The sequence below is a fragment of the Candoia aspera genome, chromosome 6, assembly GCF_035149785.1.
Source record: "Candoia aspera isolate rCanAsp1 chromosome 6, rCanAsp1.hap2, whole genome shotgun sequence".
NCBI classification, from domain to species: Eukaryota; Metazoa; Chordata; class Lepidosauria; order Squamata; family Boidae; genus Candoia; species Candoia aspera.
Window position 1 is genome coordinate 38,494,058 of NC_086158.1, and position 25,539 is coordinate 38,519,596.

The 25,539-nt window shown below is 36.1% G+C and overlaps 1 protein-coding gene across 3 annotated transcripts; it reads left to right on the forward strand.

Annotated features, from left to right (window-relative positions):
* Positions 1-44: 44 nt before the first annotated feature.
* On the forward strand, positions 45-24,787 carry SEPTIN2 (septin 2). 3 transcript variants are annotated; one of them, XM_063306751.1, is made up of 13 exons: positions 45-144; positions 3,833-3,862; positions 4,861-4,984; positions 5,422-5,508; positions 6,186-6,309; positions 9,416-9,550; positions 10,393-10,510; positions 10,861-10,962; positions 16,115-16,260; positions 16,746-16,829; positions 19,341-19,398; positions 21,193-21,305; positions 22,599-24,787. In XM_063306751.1, the coding sequence occupies exons 2-12, from the start codon at positions 3,854-3,856 to the stop codon at positions 21,295-21,297; spliced, it is 1,092 nt and encodes a 363-aa protein (XP_063162821.1). In that variant the 5' UTR covers positions 45-144; positions 3,833-3,853; the 3' UTR covers positions 21,298-21,305; positions 22,599-24,787. The 3 variants fall into 3 exon arrangements, with proteins under 3 accessions (XP_063162821.1, XP_063162823.1, XP_063162822.1); XM_063306753.1 differs by lacking the exon at positions 45-144 and adding an exon at positions 166-182; XM_063306752.1 differs by lacking the exon at positions 45-144 and adding an exon at positions 191-211.
* The last annotated feature ends 752 nt before the right edge of the window (positions 24,788-25,539 follow it).

Genomic DNA, 25,539 nt, shown 5'->3' on the forward strand with positions numbered 1-25,539 from the left:
GGTTTGCCTCTCGCGCTGAGTAGAGATGCATTTGTGAAGTGAGTCATCATGCGCATGCGTTGCGGGACCCTGTGAAGCGGTTGGGCGGGTTCGGAGATTGCGGCGGCGGCGGCGATTTAGGAAGGACTTTGGGGCGGCTCCCAGGTGAGGCGCCTCCTGTGGTGCGGTTCCTCTCGTACTGGGTAACCTGCAGGGACTGATGGTGGTTACGGTGGCTGCAATTTTTTATTTGGAGAGGAACGGGGAGCGCGGACCGTTCCTGTTTTTTCTAAGCAAAAGCCTTGTTTCGGGCGGGATGATCCGTCTTTCCCACTCCCTAGTTTGCATTCCGCCGCCCCCCTTCTCTAAGCCGCTGGGTCTCGCCGTGGCTTGGGCGTGCAATAGAGGAAAAGTGGTGGAGGGAGGGGGGCTGGGGAAAATCGGGTGGGGAGGGCGTGGTGCAACGGGCGTTATTCCATTTACCAAATCCAAGAGGTTAGCGAGTCAGCAGTGCACTCTGGAGTCTTCAGGGCACGATTAGGAAGCGGATCCCGCCTCTCAAAAAATAAAATAGAAGAAAGTCACGGAGTGAGGGGAACGCTTTGAATATATTTTGCTCCAAAACAAACCTGCTCCATCTTGGGCTCCAGCAAAGTGTGTTCAAGAGGGGTTAAAAGAAAAAAATATATATTTCTGGGCTGTGTGGCTGGAGGATCACGCGCACACACCGGCCCCATCTTAAGAAATGTAAAGGACTTCTGTGAATCTGATTTGAACTGTTGTTCTCGTCGCCCTCTGCCAGAACGAGAATAGTTTTGATTCCATACATCTAAAAGTCACCCGGGTGCAGGAGGGATTGTTAGAAGTCCTCGACTGTTAACGTGGAAAATAGTCAGAGGCTGTAGAAAACTTCGAAATGCTACTGGAGTGGAGAGGAGAGGAAGCAAAAGTTGTCCCGTATAAGTGACATTTCCGGCTAAAGGTTCGGGAACCTACCTGTTGGAGGAGGGGAGAGATACTGGCTCTCGTTCCTAGATTGGAGATGTTGATACTTGCCTATGTCACTACTATGGGCAGAAATCGTAATTATATTTATTTTCCAACTTAGGGCATCTTTCTTTTCCAGCGTTTAAAAACATCACGCCATCCCTATAGACAATGCAAAATTGTCCTCTGCGATAATAGTACTGTGTCACAATTTTCTTTGTTCTCCATTTACTACTTCTGTACTGAGTGCCCTGGCAGTTGAGAAAAATTCTCTGTAGTAGGCTATAGTTTCTATACCCAGCATTGGACTATGTTGTTTCCTGTATTCCAGACTTTTTAAGGAAGAAAATCACTCCTCAGAGGCTGCCTTTGTCCATTCTGTTATATAGGAACACTTTGTTAGATGATGCTATTTCTCTCGTTGTAAAGAAATCTGTAAAGACTGATTGTATTCAAACTGATTTTCGCAAAGCCTCATACCTTAATTTTACTCCCTCAATTATTTTTATATTAAGTACTTCTGTTTTGAACAATTAGTAATGGTAGATTTGCCATTTAAGGACATATATTAAAAATCTGACTATTTAATTGCTGCCATCTTTTTTGTTCTTTGTTCTCAGTGTGTTTTTCAGCTTAAAGAACCAACATGTAATATTCAGATTTCACAAATTGTGACTATATAATTATTACGTTATCCTGATCATAAAATCTAACATTCACTGTAACATTTAGGTTTTATTTCTATCAAAATTGGTCTGCATCTGCTATGCCTTTTGTAATCCTGTTTTTGCTCTCTGACTACATTCCTTGAAATTAACCTTCTCTCTCTCTCTCTCTCTCTCTGTGTATAATGCACTATATTTTCTTCACCCTATTTTTTTCTAGCAATCATATGTATTTTTCTCATCCAGAACCTTCATCATGACACCCAACATCATTTTTAATACTTAACATTAACTTAACTCCATGTGTTTCTGTAACACTTCGCAACATACAGTAATTTATTCTGTTCTAGGCAGGTACCAAGTCATCTTTCATTATATCTTTTTTCATTCATTCTACTAGGTGATTAATCTGCCTTCTAGTTTTTAATATAGTAAATACTTCTTTTGCTGTAGTTCTGTCTGCACTCTTCACTTTCCTTTCATGTCCTTTCTTTCTCAAGATCCACCCTTGACCCTAAAAGAAATGGTCTGTTTAGAAACTCTAATCACCCTTATTATTTCACTAATTCATTCAGTTTTTCATAGTTAAAAAATAAATCAGTAATGATTTAAGATATATACTAATTTCTTTCCTGTAAGTATACCTGAATAGACTTATGTTCTATGTATTCAAAATAAATCTTCTGTGCAGATATTCACCAAATAGTCACAGTTCTCATTCACTCTTTGATTACTGAATGGCCCAATCATTTTTTCTGTACTCTTTCATCTCATTCCCCCTGCCCCACATCCTTTTTTGTCACCTAACAAAATTACTGTTTCCCCTATATAATGTAAAATAAAAAATTCACCTCTGGTTCTTCCATTATCATCATTAACTGGAACATAACATGCAAATACCACCAGTGGATTCCTGCATTAATAGGCATCGAGAACAATGCAGATGACATCATTAAATACTTCTCTAGCATATGTTGCAGTCCTTTCATCCATAATTAAACTTACCTCTTCCCTTGCATGCTGGCTTCATTATCTTTACTGCATCAGATCAGACCACCTTCATTCGGCTCTATTGCATCCTTCCTTTTTCTTATTTTGACAGTCATGGGACAGATACATGTTCTTTACTATTTACTCTTCTTACATTCAAAGCTGTTTTTTTGTCTTCACATCCTGCCCCAACACCTGCTTTGGGATAGCAGTTTGAAAGTTAACTGCTAGCATCCTGGGGATGCCTCACTTGGCATTCTTCACCTAGCCTTCATTGTGAGAGAGAGAGGGCTCTCACTCCCATGTCACTAGAGCATTCATCTCTTTCTTGGGAGATAGACCAGTCTTACAAGATAAAATGAAGCTTAATGTAAAACATGGGGAGAGCTGGCTTATGGAATCTCCAAGGGTTGAATACGACTGAATGGATAATTCAATTCGAATGTAAAACATGAACAAAAATACTTACTCTTTAAATATTCAAAATGCAGAGTTTCAATATGGAAGGTGTTCAAGTACAGAGCTGTTCAGAAAAGATCTGTAGCTTGACTTTTAAAAAGTTTACAAAAGAAAATGTAATGCTACCAGCAGATCACAAGATGTCACAGGTCTATTACAAATAGCTCATTACTGCTCCAAAAAGAAAAAAGAAATGAGACAAGGAGTTATGAGGATAGTAAAGAAAGAGAATTATCTTCATGCAGACCTTGAGATATGCTCCAAGTCTCAAATAAAACACAATTTTCTAATTTTTACAGAGTAATAAATACAATTTATACCACACAGGAAAAAAAAATAACACAATTGCTGCTAGACTTTTTTTCCCCCTGAAATAATGCTACCTGAAGCATTATTTCTTCTGCTTCAATTTTCCTGGACTTCCTGGGGATTTCATTAAGCTAATTCTAGGTTTGCTGCGGAGATGGAAAGTTTCCCAGCCTCAGTTCATACCTTCTGCAGTTCTGCTCAGAGATTTAAAACCAGGTTTTTTCCTGTATTCAAGAGAGGGATGGGCTGGAATAAACTGATTTGTATATTTTATATGCTTACTAACAAACGAAACCCTTTGAATTCACTAGGACTTACTTCCAGATAAGTATATGTATGTGTGTATGATTGCTGTACAAACATAACTTGATCATAAGATGTACAATAGGATCTGTTCTAACAAACAATAAAATATTGGTGTTTGTTTGTTTGTTTTTTTACAGTTTGAGTGAATCGACATAAACATGTCTAAGGTAAGGAGTGTTAATGAGTATTTGTTGATTTCTACATATAATGGGTACACAAATTGTAACTGATACTCTCTATTTTATAATTTCATTAGTTTAGAGCATTTGAATTGTGTTAGTATGAACAGATGTAGATCTCTATTTTAATTAATATTTATGCAATAAAATATTTTGGGAAACTAATTGCTCGTCTCATGGCTACTCGTGTTCATGTATCATTTTTTTATGTTACTACAGCCTACACTAATTTGTTATATTAGGCAGGCAATAAAAGAAATACATTTGCTAATGTGATAAAGGAAAATCTTCTAGTTTAAGGAACACAAGTCTTTTAAATTAATTAGCTTTGCAAGTGATATATTTTTAAAAAGAATGTTATTGGTATTACACTAATGAAGATATTTAGTAATAGTTGAATTCCTTAGGGAGATGATTGTTAGGAGATAAAAATCAGAAAATAAATCCTTTCCTCCCCATCTTTTTGTGTGTGATATTTTTGATGCAGTTCCAAATAAAATATTTTTTACATTGAATCTGCATTGTGAAGCAGTTAAACCGACCATTAATTTTAGGAGCTCTTTTTTCATTAAGAATAAATTCAGCATTTTTTGTATCCCTGTATTTAATACTTAATTTGGTTATATTGTATAATAAAAAAGATATATCTCATTTTGAGACTCATTTCAGAAATCTCAAGACAATCTATTTTTTACCAAGCTAATCAATATCTACAGTCATGTCTCTGTATGATTTCTAGGACATGATTCACAGTATATTCTATTTTCAGAAACCAATGTGAAATAAATGGAACATGAGATTTCTTCTAATAGCTTGTTATTGATAACTAATTCTAAACAATGTATTGAACTAGGCTTTTCAAATAACAGCAAATCACTTTAAGTTTAGTAGATATAAGAAAATCTCTAACTTCACCAATTTCCTCAATAACCTTTCAAAAAATAATTATACAACTTTATTTAAATTTAGTATTTATTTCTTTTCAGCAACAGCCTGCTGAAAAGTTTACAAATCCAGAAACTCCTGGTTATGTTGGATTTGCAAACCTTCCAAACCAGGTTCATCGGAAGTCTGTGAAAAAAGGCTTTGAATTTACCCTTATGGTAGTTGGTAAGATTACAATTTTTTAAACTAAAGTGTACACTATTAGTCTTCAAGGTGCCAGTCCAGTTGTTGTAGTAAAATGTATTCAAATGTGTAAAAATTGGTTGCTGTATATGATTCTATATAATTCATCAATATTTCAGAATGATCAATTTTTCACGGTAGTGATAGGACTGAGTCATAGAGCCTGTTATATAAAGAATTCATCGTATGGTCTATAATTTATAGTTGATGGTTCAGAAATTTAGAATCATAACAAAAAAAGGTATGTTAGTGTTAAAATTCCTAAGTCCATTTAAAGCATGAGCTGTGTAAACCTGAACAACACTAAATATTGGCTTATGTACATAATTTCAATAACAGCCCATCCAAAATAATTAAAGTAATTTATTTAAGTTTATGATTAAGCTTGTTTCTAATTACATTTTCGTATTGTTCAATAGGTGAGTCTGGATTGGGAAAATCTACTCTAATAAACAGCTTGTTCTTAACAGATCTCTACCCAGAAAGGATAATCCCAGGAGCAGCTGGTAAGATTAACTTTGTCCTTTCAGTACAGTCTTGATCTTTCTGGATCCTAACATTGCCATGGAAAAATTGAATGGATTCTAACGAACAGTTTTGTACATATTGTGGGAGAGCTAGCTTTCGGACATGACTTGGCCGTTGAGTTTTTATTATTTAAATGTTCTCTTTACAATCACAAATGTGTTCATTGTAAACCACTTTTTCTTCAATCCCTGTAAAGTCTTCATGATTCTTTAAAGCACAGAAATCAGAATAAATTGCAATAATTCTGGTGAAATGTGGCACTTGATCTACATTTTGCAGTTAGTTTTTCTTCCAGCACAAATCTTGATCTTTTTGCTGTTTCAGTTGTAGGAATTTTTTCCTTTATCAGCTAGATGTATTTGATTATTAGAAAATTGCTCAGCTCAAACCATGCTCCTGCCAAAATCAGATAGGTTCATCAACTGTGGGGTAAAGTCCATACTTTTGACCTAGACAGTCTTGGAACTGTTCAGCTTTGTAATTTGACAACATAATTTATAACTGAAAATACGTACTGGGTTGCTGCATAAGAATTGGTTTGTCAGTGAGGTATATCTTAATCAGGTACGCACTGAGAGTAATTGTTAATTCCTGGTCTCGTCACAAAGGCTCAGTTTCAGCAGTCTTCTGAAATCCAGTTTTGTTCCCTTTCTAGAAAAAATTGAAAGAACTGTACAGATTGAGGCCTCAACAGTTGAAATTGAGGAAAGGGGGGTAAAGCTTCGTCTGACTGTAGTAGATACACCAGGATATGGTGATGCTATCAATTGTCGGGATTGGTATGTATTCAGTGGATGTTTTAAATTATTTAGAGAGAATATGACAATATAAACAGAATTATATTGTTTATAATTCTTAGCTTTAGTGTTAAGAATTGCTAAAATTTAATTACATTTTTTCATATCTTTTGATGTAAAGCACTGGAAGAAAGAGTCAGTTTTTTCTGAAGCCTATTCCCTTCCTCTGGGAGTAGTGTTTTGGTGTTGCATATTGCAGCATGTTCTGAGTAAATAGATCCTACTTCTGTTTTGTTTTGTCAGTTCCAATCCTGGCCTGTGGGTTCTTTGTAAGAACTCTTCTACCGCACAATTGAATATGCAGTTCTCACATTCTTTAGCTTTTTTGTGTATGGATGCATAGTCTCCTTAGATAAGTGATGATTGAACAATAACTGCAGTCCCATCAAAGGAACATATTGTATTCCAGTATCTATTGCTGCTTGTATTCATTGCCTCAAGGAGTAATGGAATATGAAAAAAGAAATTACCCAGAGGAGATTTATTTGTTGTTTGTTTCCAAAATCTCTGTATCTCCACAACTGCACATCAAGTAAAACCATAAAAACCATAAATAAAATAATATGTAGTACTTCAGGTGCTGGCCTAGAAACCAGGAGACTGTGAGTTCTAGGCCTCCCTTAGGCATGAAAGCTGGCTGGGTGACCTTGGGCCAGTCACTCTTCCTCCCAACCCACCTCACAGGGTTGTTGTTGTGAGGAAGATAGGCAGGAGTATTAGGTATGTTTGCTGTTTTGAATAGATGATGATGTTGATGTTGATGTTGCAAGTACACCAGACAGTTGAGGAGGAAAAGGGCATTGGAAGAATATCTGAAGGACAGTGAAGAAGATGCACTGAAGCTAGTACACCATGAAGGCTTACTGAATACGGAAGAGACCAAACTGGCCTACAAGAAACACCAAATGAAGAATAGAAAAGAAACATGGCAAGGCAAAGTATTACATGGCCAGTACACAAAAAAACTAGCAGGCAAAGCAGATAACAAGAAGATCTGGCAATGTATAAGAGCAGGAAAGTTGAAGAAAGAGACAGGGGACTAATTCTGGCTGCACAATATCAAGCCTTAAGAACACATGCATATAAAGGCAAAATTGAGAAGACAGCATGATCACATTGCTTTCGATGTATAGAAGAGCAAACAGCTTACTTTCCTGAAATCCCTCTCCAATCTTTCTGCACTGCAGGGTGGGGGAAGGGTCAGGCAAAGGAGATATTGCCTACAGAAATGGCTTTTTCCTCCCTCCCCCCCCCCGCCCCCGCAGAGCAGAGAGATTGAAGAGAAAGAGATTTCACGAAAGTAAGCTGTTGGCTCTTCTGCACATCAAGAGCAATGAGATTGCACTGGCAGCAGGAAAAGATCAGGCAAAGGACAGATTTTTTTTTAGATTTTTTATTTTTATTTTTTATAAATAACTCAAGGTGGGGAACATACCTAATACTCCTTCTTCCTCCTATTTTCCCTACAACAACCCTGTGAGGTGAGTTGGGGTGAGAGAGAGTGTCTGGCCCAAGGTTACCCAGCCAGTTTTCATGCCTGAGGCAGGACTAGAACTCACAGTCACCTGGTTTCCAGCCTGGAGCCTTAACCACTAGACGAAAATCACATTGCATTCGATGTGTGCAAGACAGTAAGCAGGCAGTCAAGCATTCCAAAAGGTGGTGGAATGGTAGGAGGCAAACAAAAGCTGAATGTCTGTGAAACTGACTAGTTTTGACTCTTTCCAGTAGGAAAGCACAGTCGCGGTCATATTATTTCGCACTTAACAACTGCTTCGCTTAGTGGCACAGTTGCTGGTTCTAATTAGGGTTGTTAAGTGAGGACTACCTGTAGATGATAGATCTCAGGATCAGCTTGCATCCATCCGTCAGTAGGCTGCTGTAATTTGCACCAATTGCAGTTGGTGGTTTGCAGTTGAAAGAAACTGAAGGTGCTTTGTGTTGTTGTCAAAGAGTGAGTGATGTTCTCACATTATACACAGCATTGGTTCGACAGTGATGCACATCTGTGGTTTGTTTTTATTAATGCACCTGTTCCACAGTTAAAAATAGTTAAAAGTTACTATATTGGAGGTGAAGCTATTAATGAATTTATTTGATCTATCAAAAGAAAAGTCCTACTTTTTAGGTAGAATTCTAAAATTTTTGTGCAGCAGAAATTATATAGAAGAACATTGATATGGTTATTTTTGTTCTGCTGCTCTATGTAGTCAAAGAGACCTTACTCCATACTTGTTTTGATAAGGTAGAAAGTGCTTGCTAGAAATAAGATGTTTGGTGGCATTAATTCTGTAAAGTTGGTTTAAAGAATGGTGTGGGAGTGTGTGTGTGCATATCTGTAATAAACTGTCTTGGAGTATCTATGGGTTATGATCAGTTACATTAAGAAGAACAAAAATACTCTCACTAAGTTTCAAAGGTTTAGATGAATAGCCAGGTCTTCAGTTGGTATTAAAATGAAACTATTGCTAGCATCAAATATGATCACTAATTTGTCACATAACATTTGGCAGCAAGTGCAGTTGCTTCAAAAATATGAAATATGATTTTTAATGAAGTTTTGGCCAACAACCAATTGGTACATACTTAAGGGGAATCTTGCAGGATGTGCATTGTAATTATCTAAAAGGGAAGTTTCAATACTTGAATTAAATATCCTTTTTAAGGAAGAGTACAGTTCCATCCAGGGCAGAACAAAATACAGTATGTGAGAATCCCCAATCCACAGTCTCCAGATTAATGGGATATATGTGATATCAGAATCCATTTCATGGATGAAAAGTTAACACACAAAATTCCCTAGAAAAGAGCAGAAAGTCTTGTAATGTGTTGGGATTTGGATTGTTTTAAAACATTTTTAATGCCTGCTTTCTGTGTTATGCATACATAATATGAAGGTATTTATTCCTGTCCATTCCTTTCTTAAGGTTTTGATAACAATTCCCAGTTTTTAAATGCAGCAACAACTCCAGTTAGTTTTGGACTTGTTATCTTTAAACATCATTACTTGCTTAGGTTTAAACAATGATTATAAAGCATCTCAGATAATGAATATTTAAATAATCCTACTTCATATTTAATTCAACAGTTTCAGGACCATTATTTCCTACATTGATGAGCAGTTTGAACGTTATCTTCATGATGAGAGTGGCCTGAACAGACGGCATATTGTGGATAATCGAGTTCATTGCTGCTTCTATTTCATTTCACCATTTGGTCATGGGTGAGTACTATGACTGAGCAGTGCTTTAGATTCAATTCCAAAAGGTGCTTTGTAAAAGACTAATGTATTCATGCCAGAAAATATTTATATTGAACAATTTAAGTTCTAAATTTGTAAAGTGGTTTGTTTGCTTGCAAAAAGTACATACAAACATACCTAATATGCTATTCTCTTTCAGGAAAAGTGATGCTAGTGCAGAAAAGGATTAAAAAATAGGAAGTCAAAGGAAATTAAGGCATGAGATCAAAAAGAAATATAGCTAAATCTTCTTTACATGAAACCATTTACTATACTTCTCTCTACCTTTCCACCTTTACAAATCATCCTTCTACAATGCCCATACATGACTTTATACATTTTGCATGTGTGCATGTAAGTACACAATATGTATCTCCTAGCTGGTGGGATACAGGCAACAATGTATCTGCTTACAAGTTGTCTCTGGCTTAGAAACCTTAATCTGCATATAGCAGAATGAGTGTGTTTGGTATAAAATTGGGCTTTGGTTGCATCTGTGGTACCCTGGACAGAATATGCCAAAACCAGTTGGTACTATCCATACCATTAGCAGGAGATGCCCATGTGGCATGGGTATACTTGAGGTGGTAACCAAGACCACAATTTCTCTATTTTATAGTGTTACATTAAAAAATGAGTTAAATTATATTTTCCAGTAATAATGCATATTGCTTCCTTGAAGTAAGTCAAAAGCTAGAAACAAAGCAGTAATTTGATCTAAGAATCTGAATGTTTTAGAAATGTTGTTAACTGTTTCTGTCTGTTTTTAGTTTGTGAAAGAAATAGGAGTCTAAATGCTAGGAAGTCATAATCTGTATTTTTAGTCTCAAGCCCTTGGATGTTGAGTTCATGAAAGCTATACACAACAAAGTGAATATTGTGCCTGTGATTGCAAAAGCTGATACCCTTACACTGAAAGAGCGGGAAAGACTGAAGAAAAGGGTGAGGTTTTTTCCTTTAATTTAAGCATGGCATAAAGAAAAACAGATGATATGATTTTTATATATTGTGCATGGTTCTGTGGGCCTTTGTGCAGTACTTAATGAACACTGTGAACTTTTAGGTAGTGTGTATAGTTTTAACTTTCTGAAGTGAATAATAGCTGGCTTCTGCAATTGCAACACTTTGTACCATGTGTAATCCTAGAGGGATGGTTTCCTGGCATTCAGAAGCTGCTTGTGTGTAGGAGAATAAAAACAGATATAAAAAGCAGGCAAAAAATCCCTGTTGCTTTTGCAGATGTTGAATCTTAGCCCATATACCATTTATATCTTACTGTCTCTTTGGGTCAGATTCTGGACGAAATTGAAGAACATAGCATCAAGATTTATCATTTGCCTGATGCAGAATCAGATGAAGATGAGGATTTTAAAGAACAGACCAGACTTTTGAAAGTAAGGACAATTTATTAAGTCAGAAATAGCAGTGCATCCTTTTCTCTTAGTGAACAATTCTCAGTTATTTTCCAGAATATTGTCTTTGCCTTGTTATTACTGCTTATCAAAGCCGATGTTTTTAATCTATCTCTAATCTCAGAAGGAAAGGAGTCCTCCACATCAGAAGGAATTTTGATTTTAGGGGACTGGAAAATGCTTTGTCATTCAAATTTGATTGCAGAAAGATTTTCTGAATAGTATGCATTCAGAATGAGGGAGCATGGAGTAGGAATTTGTAGCAAGAGTTCCTGTATCAGCACTGGAGGGCCTGCATAGAGGGATATAAGGTCACGGTTCTGGTGAAAACGAGAGCACTGAATAGGATATTCATTTTTGGCAGTGTATATTATAGCAGTTGTGAGTATGGAATGGAAATGCAGGGGGCTATAGCAGAAAATTAGATGGGGTTAACAGAGGCATCAGAGATAGATGAGGGCAACAGAAGATAGTGGGGTATAACCAGCAGTTACTTTTTATCAGATATAGTGAAGAAAGGATGAAAGACGTAAGGTTGGGCAAGAGATTTTTAACTGGAAAGTGTAGGATCCAAGAGGTTAATGTACCTTGAGAGCACTGGTGGGGTCTTATTAAGTAGGAAAAAGAATACTATGGATGGTTCAGCAAAAATGTCTGCCAAGTGTGCAGGTGTTACGATAAACACAATTCACCAATGATTATTAGGAAAGGAACTGAAAATAAATGTTGTAAGGCTTTGTGATGTACCTGTGTTTGGAATACAAGTAGTCCTCGCCTAAGAACCATTCATTCAGCGACTGTTTGAAGTTACAGCAGCACTGAACAAATGCTAGCTATGGCTGGTCCTCAAAGTTACGACCATTGCAGCATGTGCGCGTCCCAGTCACGTGATCAGAATTTGGCAGCCTGCCTGCATTTATGGCTGCAGTGTGCGCTTGAAACTCCCCCCACCTGCCTATCTCCCCCCATCTCTGCCCGTTTGGCTGCCCTGCACTCTGCTGCCTCCACCACCTACCCTGCCAGTCTCAGCTGACCTTTGCTGTCTTCCTCCATCCGCTGTTGATGAGGCACACTTGGCTGGGGCAGCGGCTGGCCCTTCACAAGGCCTCCCTGACAGGCCAGCAGCTGCCTCATCTGGGTGTGCCTCATCAGCAGCAGGAGGAAGAAGGGTGAAGGACAGCTGGGTCCAGGCCAGAGGCAGCTGGTGTCAGAGTGCAGGGCTGTCAAAAGGGCAGAGATAAGGAGATAGGCAGGTAGGAGGAGTTGAAGCAAAGGTGAGTGTGACAGGACAGGAGAAGTGTGAGGTCCTCGCCTAATGAAAGCAACTGGGCATCAGGAAGGCCACATGTGGCTAGCAGCTGCTTTGCAAGGGGGATGGCTGGGCGCGCTTCAGCGGGAGGAAGAAGAAGATGGCGAAGGTCAGTGGAGGGTGGTGGAGTGCAGGGCAGTGGGGGAGAAGGGCAGAGAGCAGGGCAACCAAAAGGGCACTCACTGATGGAGGAAGAAAGGCATGTGGGGGGAGTTGAAGCGGAGGCGTTGCAAGGCGGGAGAAGCATGAGGTTCTTGCCTAACGATGGTGCAATCCTGGCCTAACAACCAGAGCTGTAGGAACTGCCATCGCTAAGCAATGTGGTCATGTGATGTTTTTCCTAATGGCTGCTTTGCTTTGCATCAGAAATTCTGGTCCCAATTAGGGTCATTAAGCAAGGACTACCTGTAGTATGTGCAGACCTGATCAAAAATGACGTTGTACAAATGGAAGGGATGCAGAAAAGGAAACCAAATGATCAAGCAGTTATAGTAATTATTCTATGAGGAAAATATAGGTCTTTTTAGCTTAGAAGGAAAGTAAAACAAATATCAAATTTTGTAAAATTATTATTGATATGAAGATAGTAAATAGGGAATTTTTCTTCTCTTTTCATAATAGTAGAACCCTGGTATATTCAGTGAGCCTGAGTAGTGGAATATTGAGAACAGATTATAAGAGAATGGGACACTGGAATTATTTTAAAGGGTCCATTTGTACAGTAGACGAAAGTATCCTGAAAATTGGGTTGCTCCTCCTATTTGTAGGCAAGTCAATTTGCAACAGTTCCAGGACTGAGAGAGACTACTACCTCCCTTCTAGTTACGTTATGAAAAGCAATAGGAACTCCAAAGAGAATTCAAGAGAAAAACTAAACAGAATAAAAAATGCAATAGGAAAATTGTCTTTCCTCATGGTGAAACTCTTATTTTACCAAGAGAGCTAAGCGCAGAAAAATGCCTGAGAGAAATGCCTACTCATAGAATGAAGCCTGAGTTCCTCCAGAGCAACAGCAGCTGAAATTGTATGAGTCTGGAAAATAGGGCCTAGATCCACCTTGGTAATATTGGCTTTGGAAATTTTATGTTGTAAGGTGACTTGTTGAAAATAAATAGTCATAAAAAGAAAATATCTTTTCTGTATCCAATCTATACCATACCTTGCTGAGAATAGTTAAAGCTTAGGGCAAACAATGGTAGAGGTAACTCTAGAAAAGGTAAAATACCATCAAGCTAAGACTAAAAACTGAAAGGATGTAAGAGTGACTGCCTAACAGTGAACTAAAAAAAGATACACTCTGTAAGTGAAAGAATTACAGGTTTTTTGCTGAATAGACAGAAAGACTGGGGAGAGCACTGTATTGGGGAAAAGGCCACAGGTATACAAGGGGGAACAACTATACTCAATTCAGCCATACAAATGACAATTTTGGAAACTGGAGAGGAGAGCCAAGAGATCCACCCACGAGGATGGCTACACTTCCTAAACCTGCTAGCAGTCAGGAAATTAAACCCCAGTGATACTGCTTCCCATTTTGAGATAAATCCTTCAAAATGTTTTTATGTCTGTGGCTTTTTTCCATGGAGTGAGAACGTATGGGTAATCCAGCACTCTAATATCCATATGTTCCCATCCAGTGGAGAAAATCAGTAGAAGAGAAGGAAAGGTTGAAAAAGCAACACAGTGCTCGGCAACCAATTGCACACTAGAACAGTGAAGGAATGTATCTGGAAAGTATGTGCTCTCCCCTATTCTAAGGATTGTTGTGTAACCTTCAGATAGCCTGGTCACCTCATGGCTTGAGTACTGCAATGCGCTGTACATGAGGCTGCCCTTGAGGAACACCTGGAAGCTTCAACTGGTCCAGAACGCAGTGGTGCAAGCAGTGATGGACTTGTCTTGTATGCCCATGTAACACCTCTGTTTCATTTTTTTTATTTAAGTTTTTTATTTTTCAAAGTATAATTAAAATACAAAACATAGAACATATAAAAGAGTACAGAACTAAAGAAAAAAGAATAAATCATAAGAGTGCAAGATTAGACAGAAAGCAGAAAAAGAAGGTGACGTCCAACCTTCTCCAATACAGATATAAATGCCTTTACAAATGTAATCTCTTATCATTAGTTAAATCTTAGTAACATTATTTCTATAAAATGAAACCGTTTAATCATCAAAACCCAAAATCAAACCGTTTAATCATCAAAACCCAAACCCCCCAGAGTCCCTCTTTTGGGAGAGATGGGCAGTAATAGAAATTTGAAAAATAATAAATAAATAAAATCAAAGCTTCATTTTTTTCTGACACGCAAATAGTCTAAAAGTGGTTGCCAAATAGAAGCAAATCCAGACATGGTACTTTCTCTTATCAACGCTGTTAACTTGGCCATTTAGGCCAGTTCCAGCAGTTTAATCATCCGTTCTTCGACTGTAGGGATTTGTGGATCTTTCTGTCTTTGTGCATATAAAAGTCTTGCTGCTGTAAGCATGTATAAAAGCAAAGTCCCATGTTGTTTCTCAGGCTGTTTCTCCATCAGTCCCAAGAGAAACAGTTCAGGCTTTTTTTGTAAGTCCACTTTGAGGATCTTTTGGATATTAACACATATTTGATCCCAGAAATGTTTAGCCTTCTCACAAGTCTGCCAAAGATGATAAAAAGTTCCTTCACCAAGAGAACATTTCCAACAAACATTTATTACTCCATTATACATTTTTTACATAACACCTCTGTTTTATGAGCTGCACTGATTGCCAGTTTGCTTCCAGGTGCTGGTTGTCACCAATAAAGCCCAACATGACATAGGGCCCAGTTACTTGAGGGACTGTTTATCTTCCATAGTATCTGCCCAACCAATTTGATCTGGCAGGGTGGCACACTCCGGATTCCTTCAATAAAGCAATGCCATTTATTGAGGCCTTGGAACTGTCACAGTGCCTGTCCTATGGACTGAGGTTCCCCCCAAGATCTGAACACCTCCCACCCTGCTGTTGTTTCGAAGGGGCCTGAAGACTTGGCTCTTTACCCAGGTCTATGGTGGGGATGACTGAAGCCTCCATTTAACTTAGGTTAGTTTTTTTCCTACCCTTTTTTTTTTCATTGTTTTTACTGTCATGTTTTTCATGTTTTAAATCATTTGTAAAATGCCCAGAGTTGCAGGGAGTCCAGTAGAATATACTGTAAATGTAATAAATAAATAAAATAAACATTTAGTTTTATCTACTGAAGGAAGTGGGAGGAGAACCCAGTTTTATGATATTATGGGAATTTAGCTGGCCATTATGGGAATTTTGTTGGCCATTATGAAAACATACTGTACTAGATAAGTCTTTGATTTGATCCAGCATGGCTCATTTTTATTTTATTTTTAATAATTAATAATAATTGTTATTAAATATTTTTAAAGGAAGATAAAAACTAATACAAACTAATATAAAGTAAGAAAAAGAAAAAGGGAAAGCTAAAAGTGCAAGAAAGGGGGGAAAAGTAATAGAAAAATAGAAAAAAAAGAAAAAAGATACAAAGTAGCTTCCAATCTTCTTTACAGCAGTTATAAGTACAATTATAAATTTACCTCTTCCCCTATGGTTACAACATAACTCTCTTCTTTCTATAATCTGTCCTGTCTAATCATCAAAACCATAAATCATAAGTTCATTTTTTTCTTTTATGCAAAAAATCCATACAGGGTTTCCAATCAGTGTCATGGCTCATGTTTTTAATAAAGTAGCTGACTTGCTTTTCAGAGATTTAAGGTAGTGGTGATTGTTATCAAACTTCTGACCTTAAAGTATGACATTACAACATTTTTTTGTCTTCAATTCCAGACCAGCATTCCATTTTGTGTTGTGGGATCCAATCAATTAATTGAAGCTAAGGGTAAAAAAGTTAGAGGTCGTCTTTATCCTTGGGGTGTTGTTGAAGTGGAAAATCCAGAGCATAATGACTTCTTGAAACTAAGAACCATGCTGATGTAAGCACAATGCATTTATACTGTGCTTTGGTCATTATTTGTTCATCTCATTTTCTCTGCCACATAATATAAAGCTAAATCACTATTGTTTGTTGAACTGTTAAACAGGAGATATATTGTTTCCTAATAGTAAACATGAAAAAAATCATAATAAAGGACAAGACTATTCCAAACCTAAGCTGGAGTAGACATTTGGGGTACTTGATTGGCAGATTGTCTGGACATACAAGATTTTTGAAATTTTTAATTCTTGTTGCATATGAAGTTATGTTATACATAACTATTAAAGGGCTTGTGTAGCAGACTCAGTAACGAAGTAGGATATATGCAGTTTAGAGCATTTTTAACACACTATCTTAGCCAAATGCTATATCCTGTTTTCCATCCCCACTGCTGCACATGTATAATTTTTAATTTCAGGACTAAAATGGTATTAGTTGTGCTACATTAAATAATTACTACACTACAGTTTTTTGTCATTCTAGCACTCACATGCAGGATCTTCAGGAAGTGACTCAAGACCTTCACTATGAGAACTTCCGTTCTGAAAGGCTTAAAAAAGGTGGCAGGTGAGTATCTCATATTAAATGGTCTATTACGTTTCAGGGTATTTTGCTGTGTTTTGACTGCTACCATTTTGAATATATGGAGATTAGCTCCCAACAAGAAAATAAAGTATCTTGTTCACTAGCTTTTCAGGTATCATGTTTGAAATAAAGTTATATGAATATTATTTATATAGTTTATTTCAGTATGGCTTAATATTTAATATATTTAATATTTAACATTACCTATTCAATAATGTCAGATTTCTGCATGTCATTCATAGTTCTGAATTCAACAATCAGCATGTCCATTCTCAAATCAGTGACTTTTATTATCAGATCTCCATTGGTGAACAAACTTACAAGTGTTTATATGTGTAGCGGGATCGTGGTTAGATCTGTTTTATATTAACACCATTCAGCATGCTTCTTTGTACCTTACTCTCCTTTGCAAACCATCTTTGCTTCCACTGCATCCATACATCAGCTGAAACATTGCCTTTTGTCCTTTATAATTCTCACCTCTTTCTTTTGTGGATCTCATAAAGTCCATACAACCTAACTTCTGCCTTCCTCTTGACCATTCACCATTCAACAGCAACAGCACTCTTCTAGTCATTAGGCACAGATGCAAACTTCACACACACACACACACACTTATTTATTTATTATCCCGCTGTTATTTGTATAAATAACCCAAGGCTTGAACATACCTAATACTCCTTCCCTCCTCCTATTTTCCCCACAACAACCCTGTGAGGTGACATTCTCATTTAACTAATGACTTCCTTTCCATCAGTTTTCCTCAGACGTTAACATTCAAGGCATTTGTTTCAGTTCCACTTTTCAACATGTCACTATCTTTCCCACACAAATCTATAAAATGTTCCTTCCAGCATTCCTTCATTTATTTCAGCCCAAACCATGTCATTTTTATACTTCATTCAGTTCATTCTGCTGGAGATTCTTTGTTTACCCCTTTTCACTTGGTTTCAAAACAATATTTTATTTGCATCAAAATCACTGTGCATTTTCTATTCCACTTTTAACTGTTCCTTGTTCTCATTTACTACATTCTTTGCAACTCTTTCTCTCTATATATACATTGCCCAGGATTTTTCAGCTTTATTTTTTTTTCAATTATTTTATTATATTCAGTTTTTATATGCTTCTATTCTACCAATCATCCTTTTTCATATTCATTCTGTGGCACTTTGTAACAGTTGTTTTCACTGTTTCTTGCAGCTGCTATCTCTTAATATTTTTTTCATAAAGGTTTTAAACTTTTGCTTCTTGTAATCATTCTATGTTAATTTGAATTTTTTTTATTACTTTTCCTCCATGTCTATATTTTTCCTAAGATCAATTCTTGACCCTAGCAAATAGTGATCCTCATTGTGGACCTCTAATCAGTCTTGTGTCCTTCACTCACTCTGTTTATCTTACCTTATATCGTAAACAATTAAATTAGCCATGCTTTTAGAATCATTCCTTTGCTGTGTATTTATGTGAATAGACTTATGCTTAAACCACATACTCAAAACAGACCTTTTTTTAAACAGATACTGTCCAAACAATAACTAGTCTCTTTCATTTTGGGGTCTCTGAATGCTCCAGTAACTTTTGCTGCATTCTCCCATCTTATTCCCACCTATCTATTTGTATCACTTAATAGAACAACTTTTTTCCCCTGGATCACGTTCCTATGCAAATCTCATATCTGGTTCTTTCATTATCACTACTCACTGCATGTATGCTTGTACCTGAAGCATATTTAGAGAGTAAAATGTAGCTTTTATTATCATATTAATTTCTATTTCCATAATCTAAACAATATCATTTTGTATTTTCTGAAATACATTGTAATCCTTTCATTAATTATTAAACCTACACCTTCACTTCCATCATTCATGCATGTATTCATCAATTCTACTCCACAAGATCAGTCCACCTTCATTGAGATCTATAACATTCTTCTCCTTTCTCTTAGTTTTATAAATAGTCACCTATGTTTCATTCATGAATTCACGCTCTTTATTTACTCCTCTTCCTTTCCAAGTTGCAGTCTTCCCATGTTCATCGCAGATGGCCCTTAAAGGTTACCAGCCTTAATCATACCCAGGCCATGTCAGTATTTCCTGCTAACAATAGAGATACAATTCCAGTCAGTTTTGATACAGCCATAGCACTGTTTTACCCTAAGCATTCCCATGCTAATCTGTGCAGGCCAGGATCTCTAGAGACTTCATTGTAAACTGACATGCTTTTGCCAAAATTCCACCACCTAGGAAATACATACAGTATAGTGATAACTACCCAAGTAATTTTTCTTTTTCCTTTTTTTTACTGCCATTGTTTCTGCATTTTAAAAATACAGATAGTTCATTGATAGATAAATACTATCAGATGCAAAAATGTGTTTCACTAGAACTATATGTATGTATTAAAACATAAATTACTTTGTAAGGAGATGCTGTTTTGTAAGGAGATATTGCTATATATTTTTATGCCTTCTTTTTTTCCTCCTAAATGTAGAAAAGTCGAAGATGAAGAAGTTAATAAAGATCAAATCTTGCTTGAAAAGGAAGCAGAAGTAAGGACTTCATTTTTGTTTGGATCTTGAAATCATGTGTTCATGAACAGCCTATCTGAATCCCCATCCATAGGCATAGAATATTAATATAGAAGGTGTGTGATACTCTTAGAAAAGTGGGGCCTCAAACTCCAGGTAACAATGATATGCATCAGATTTAGCTGAATTTGGAACCAAATTCTGCTAATTCAAAAGATGACCAAATTGAAACATTCTCCTCGAAAGCTTTGAATCTGAGCCATTTTGTCACAATAGTGATTTGTAAGCAAACACTGTGTCTGCAGTATACGATAAATTTCTTTCATGTAAAGGAAACAGAAGAGTGAGGAGAGGGAGATGTAATGTGGTAGTTCCTTTAAATAACTTGTCTGCAACCCATGGTTTTATCAGAGGTTTCCAATCATAAGTTTTGAATACATTAAAGTAATATATATTGTAATATTATTCCGGTATTTATTGTTCTTTGATAATTTTCTCTCTTCCAGTCACAGTAAGAGAGAAAAGTAAATTGTTTTTGGAAAGACAGTTCTTGTTAATAAACCTCTGGTCCTTTTGTTCCATTAGCCTTGTTTGATGTACTCAAAAGGGCAAGTATGCCTGCAATTATTTCCAATTTTGCCAAGAAATTACAAAGTTATTATTTAGCTTTTCTAAAGAAAGTTTAAAATATTAAAGGCATCTAGCACAAACGTCTGGGCCTATTTCTCTGAAAGGTATCCTTCTACAGAGCCCATAAATCTTAGTCAGTTCTGATAGTAGGAAAAAATGGTTACAGCCATTCATTGATTTTCATTTATAATTAGTGAGAAAGGAGAGGCAAATGGACCTGTATGGCTGAATCCAGATTCAAAGGTGGGCCCTAATTTGATTTGATCTACTATAAATCTGGCTGTTTTTCAAACTGGAGTATAAACTGAATTTATATATTCACTCAGATTATCTTGAATACTCTATTCTATACTTGGATTTATATAGCAGCAATGGAAAAGTAAGCTCTTGTGCAAATATATAATTAAACATATGTTTTAAAGAAAATTTATAATCATTTGGTAGCTCTTCTGTTATACAAAAATGTGGAATTTTTAATTGATACTGGCCATTTAAAATAACTTCAGCTTATTTCAGCCTTTCAGTTCAAAAGAGATTTCACTCCCAGTTTTTAAATAACCAAATAATAAAGGGACTATTCACTCTTTATCTGGATTTAGATGTCATGCTGTGCTGCTTTAATAATGAATTTTGTAATGCAAACTATGGTTTACTATTGCCTATTAACACAATTGATCTGATTCATATCTATTACCCTTGTATAATGCTAAATAAAATCTTAACTCATGATGGCCTTAATTTTAATTCATGTGAGTGAATCCATTGAACTCAATATGATTTGTTTGAGCATCAGACTAGACATGTAAAAACTGCATCAGAAATTTGAAAACGTGCAGCCTCAATTGCTGAATTGCAGTTCTCAGCATCTCCATCCAGTATCTCCAATGGGAGGGAGGGGGGGTGATGGTATCTGCAATTCAAAAAGATCTGGAGAGGTTTCTTATCCATACTATGGTTCAGTTGTGGAGGGCAGGGGACAGAAGTGGGGAAAAATATGGCATCATTATACCATTATCACATACTACAAAAGGATCATAGTTTTAGATGAAAATTGTAAAATCTGATTTTTTAAAATTGGTGATGTAACTCTGGTTTTGTTTTTGTTGTAAGCTGCCAAGGCACTCTGCTAGTAGGAGGAATGGATGGATGAGTAGATAATCTAAAAACAATACTCTTTTGCTTTAGCTTCGTCGCATGCAGGAAATGATTGCAAGGATGCAGGCGCAGATGCAGATGCAGAGGCAGGGAGGTGAAGGAGATAGCAGTGCAACTCATGGGTACAAAGTTTAAATTATTTGGTAAGGACACTTTTTATACTGAAACTAGTATGCATAAAATATTGCTATGCAAATTACAGTGCTACAAACCTGGTCTTTTTATCCTGATTTTGACTTTTGGATAAATAACTTTAAAAGTGTTGTAAATACTTTATGCTGAAACACAAAATGCTTCCGTTTATTTAATTATTTGTTTGTTCATTCAATTGCCATGGCTGCCCACTTGCAATGAGGCTTAAAATTAAGAAAATTAAAAAAATTAAAAATATATTAATTTATAGACTGAGGAAGTAATTCTCAATCACCTTTGCAAACATTTGGGTAGCATGCTATTGCTTATTGTGTGCTGTATTCTATTCTTCAGGGGAAGAGTAGCTTTTATGATCAAGAAAAATTAGGTACTATGTGTCATGAGTACAGATGGTGAGCAGGAGGAGGCCCCTATCCAGGGGGGAAAACACATGCATCATTTAGAGACTTTGAGCTGTCATTCAAAGAAACCCAGAACAGTCCCACCTTGAGTTTTGGGATTTATCTGTCAGGGTTTTCCCACACTCCTTCAGTTTGGTAGGATTTTCTGTCTACTATAGCAGTTAAATAAAACACTAGAGACTTTCTCCTCATCTCGGCGTGGTCTTTGCTTAAGCCAGGAAACTGTGTCATCCATTTTCCATGCTTCCTCAGCTACCATACCAGCACATGATATTGTTTGGCTTCCCTTCCTCGGTTCTAAAGGACCAAACCAAAAAAATGGAATGATACAGAAAAGAGAGCAGGATAGGCTTTTTTTCCTAAATGGTCAAACAAGTAATGAATTGCAACTCTTAACACAGCATAATGTACATATGGTATGCAACAACATTCTGAAACAATGCAATGTTACCACTATGATAGCCAAAAAAAATGGAGGCAGTGCGTGCATAAGTAAGCTGGGATATTTCCTTTTCTTTTACAAGGTATTGCAAAGAAAGGGGGAGGGAGTTAACTTGGGCTAACAAAAAAGAGAGAGAGAGAGAAGAAAATTTTTAGGAAAAGTAGCTAGAATGAGATACTCTTTGGTGGTTCCCTGTACTTTTATGCTGTAAGCTTTCTTTATAATACTGTATGTATGTATGAGATTGTGCCACTGCTATTTTACAAGTAAAATTTGTAGGAGGAATCTATGGGTGTTGCTGCTTCCCAGATTGGTAACTGAAAAATTTGGTTATCATTGTTGCTATATAAATTAATATCTGCATTACAGCTCATTTTAAAAATGTAAGCATAAGTCATCTGGCCATTCAACCTGTCAATATTCTCTTTTCTTTATTGCAGATAACTTCATTAATTGGAGTCATTTAAGATTTAGGACACAGAGCTTATTTTGTAGGGAGAGTTATTCCTTATCCTGCTGTGACTTGGAAGGTCTGTTCACATTCAGCAAACAAATATATAGTTGTTGTAATCTCTATTTTGTAAACAAATAAGATTTCTTTAATCTTTTTAATGTTTTAATACAATATGATTTTATTGATGTTTACTAATCTTTTACTGAGCTGATTTTATTTTGCAGACTACACAAATGTGTAGATTTTCCCTAGTATATTGTTCATCTGATAGTATGGATTAATGCCACTATTATGAGTTTCTTTTTTGCACTGGATGATTTTAACCACATTATATTTATGATCTGAATTATCCTTAATTTTCCCTGATTCCTTTTTACAACTGACATAATTGTATGAAAATCCCTTTAAATCACCTTCCTTATAAATGTCATGTATTGCTTACTTCTTTGAAATATCATTGTAAAGGTTTTCAAGGGAAAGACTAAAGAAAGTCTTAAATGAACATTCATCTCTTGGGATAGAGACCTTTGCATGTAGACTGACCAACAAGAAAATAAGTGATCGCATTTGCAAGTCTTCAGTGTTACTCTTTTTTTATATGAAGTAACATATAGGTCTTCGTGCCTATTCTGGACTGCTGTACTTTTCCAGTGCTGTACAGTTAAATGTTTCAAATAATTTCCATGCATGTAGCATTTTTTACTTATGTAGGTTTAAAAGGGGTAGAATAACATTCAATTGTATCTTAAGTGACTTTTTTAGATGTATTCCTTTAGGGTTTTTTGTTTTTATTTTTGAAGAAAGCAAGGTAAAACTGCACCTCAGGCATGTGTTTTTATATAACAAAGGAAGATTAGAAGTAACCATTGTGGGGGAAACTAGCTGCTCCTTGTTGAGCCCAGTATACCTGTGTATAGACATACATACTGTGCTTGGAAGTACTGGAAAGTGACTTAATCTAATGTCCTTCAGGCTTCCAACATAAAAAAAAATTAGGATGACATTTTCATCTTGATCATTATCACATAAAGATTATCAGAAAACTGATGTGCTTCATATTTTAGTCTATATTTTTATTGTTCAAAAAATAACCAAATTAATTATATTTCTTTAAGTCTGCAAGGAATGACATATAGACATAGTAAAAGATTTACTGCCATTTATTAATCCAGTATTTCCATTTTAAAAAGATCACAGAAAGCTTTCACTTGGATTTTGTAATTTGTTTGGAAAATACTGTAATACTAATATGAAGAGTTCCCACTAATAGTATTTTTTCCTTAGAAAGAGGATAATTGTTCAACATCTTTCCTACTCGGAAGTAACACCTACAATCTTTTTGTGCCCTATATAGATTATATTACTGGGGTTAAATTATGCTACTTGATTTGAACACACTTGTTTACCTAGAATGTTTTAGACCAGTGCTGATTTCAGTATTTTTTGTATGGAGTTGTAATTATAATGAACTAAACAGCATGGAGAAAATTTCCTAGTATTTTTGAATAGCTGTGAAAATGTGAATGTGTGTGCCAAATAACTAGTATAAACTTAACCCTATTGTATATTAGTTTTCATTAAGTAACTTTAAAAAACTCTTCAATGTTTTCAGACATATTCTATTCATCTGCATGTATTGATTGTTGTAATTAGACCTTCATTATATGTCCTTACTTGTGGTGCTGTATTTTAAGAATTTTGGCTTTTTATAATCACTTATAAAATCCATACTGCTAAAATTTAGTTCCTGAACAGTTGTAAATCACTAATTTGAATTGTACTTTTTAAGTAAGGTTAAATGTTTTTTAAAGGAGTGAATTTCCATGAGGCTGAATAATGTTTCCCAGTCTGTGCCTGGTATAGTTATAACAAAATATCTGTATCTATTTCTGTGAAGTAAGCTACATTTGAATATTCAGACTAGAATAAAAACTGAATTTCTTAAGGTTTTTGTAACCAGAAAAATGGTAAGCATCACAAATGGTCTCTGTTTTTGAACTAACATGGTTGCATATTTAGGAGTATATTGTTAGATTCTTTAACACTTTTACTGGATTTTTATATTTGGGGTATTCAAAGGGCTATTTTTTGTATAAGACAGCATTAACCTATAATTGATTTCCTGTACCTTAATTTTAGCCCAGATTATTAGTAAACCCAATAAACTTATATATAAATTTGCTGAAGTATGTGATTATATTAAAAATGATGCAGGTGGTACGGTAGCTAACTAAAGATGGTTTCTTGCAAAAAATGGTCATGATGATAGGGCTTAAAATAATACATTCCATTACACAAAAACATTCACATCAAAGGGTTGTTTTGCTGAGGACCTATATTATCCAAATGTTGATGTTTTGAACATTCACTTTAAAAAATAAACTATTCATGGAAGTTGGGTGAGATATACATGATATCATTTGGACACTGTGCTGCTTATGGGAACAGAATTTCCCATCATCCTATTTCCCTAGAACTCTACATGTTTCCCTCTCCCCCTCCCCCCCAAGTGTTCTTCAAAGCAGTTTTGATGGTAAGTAGAGAAATCTGTTCAGCTGATGGATGTTGTCCTCCTTGTGGAAGGACCTCATAAATATGCTCCCTGTACAGTATTAACTGCAACCAATTTGAATATTTCTATTTCTAGAGTCAATTTGAATAATTCTATTTCTAGAGCAGGTTTCTTAAACTGTTCGACCCAATTACCACTTTTCCCAATCTTGGATAATGTCATTACCCCCCCCCACACACACACACACAACACAGACTGTTGTTTTACAGAAGTCTGTAGACAGCCAGGCAATCCCAAACAAGCTCACAAACAAGCAGTTGCTCCATTACCTCCAGGACATGCCCAAATTACTCCCTTGGGTAATTACTGTGAGTTTAGGAACTACTGTTCTAGAGTCGTCTTTTGGTATGTAGTC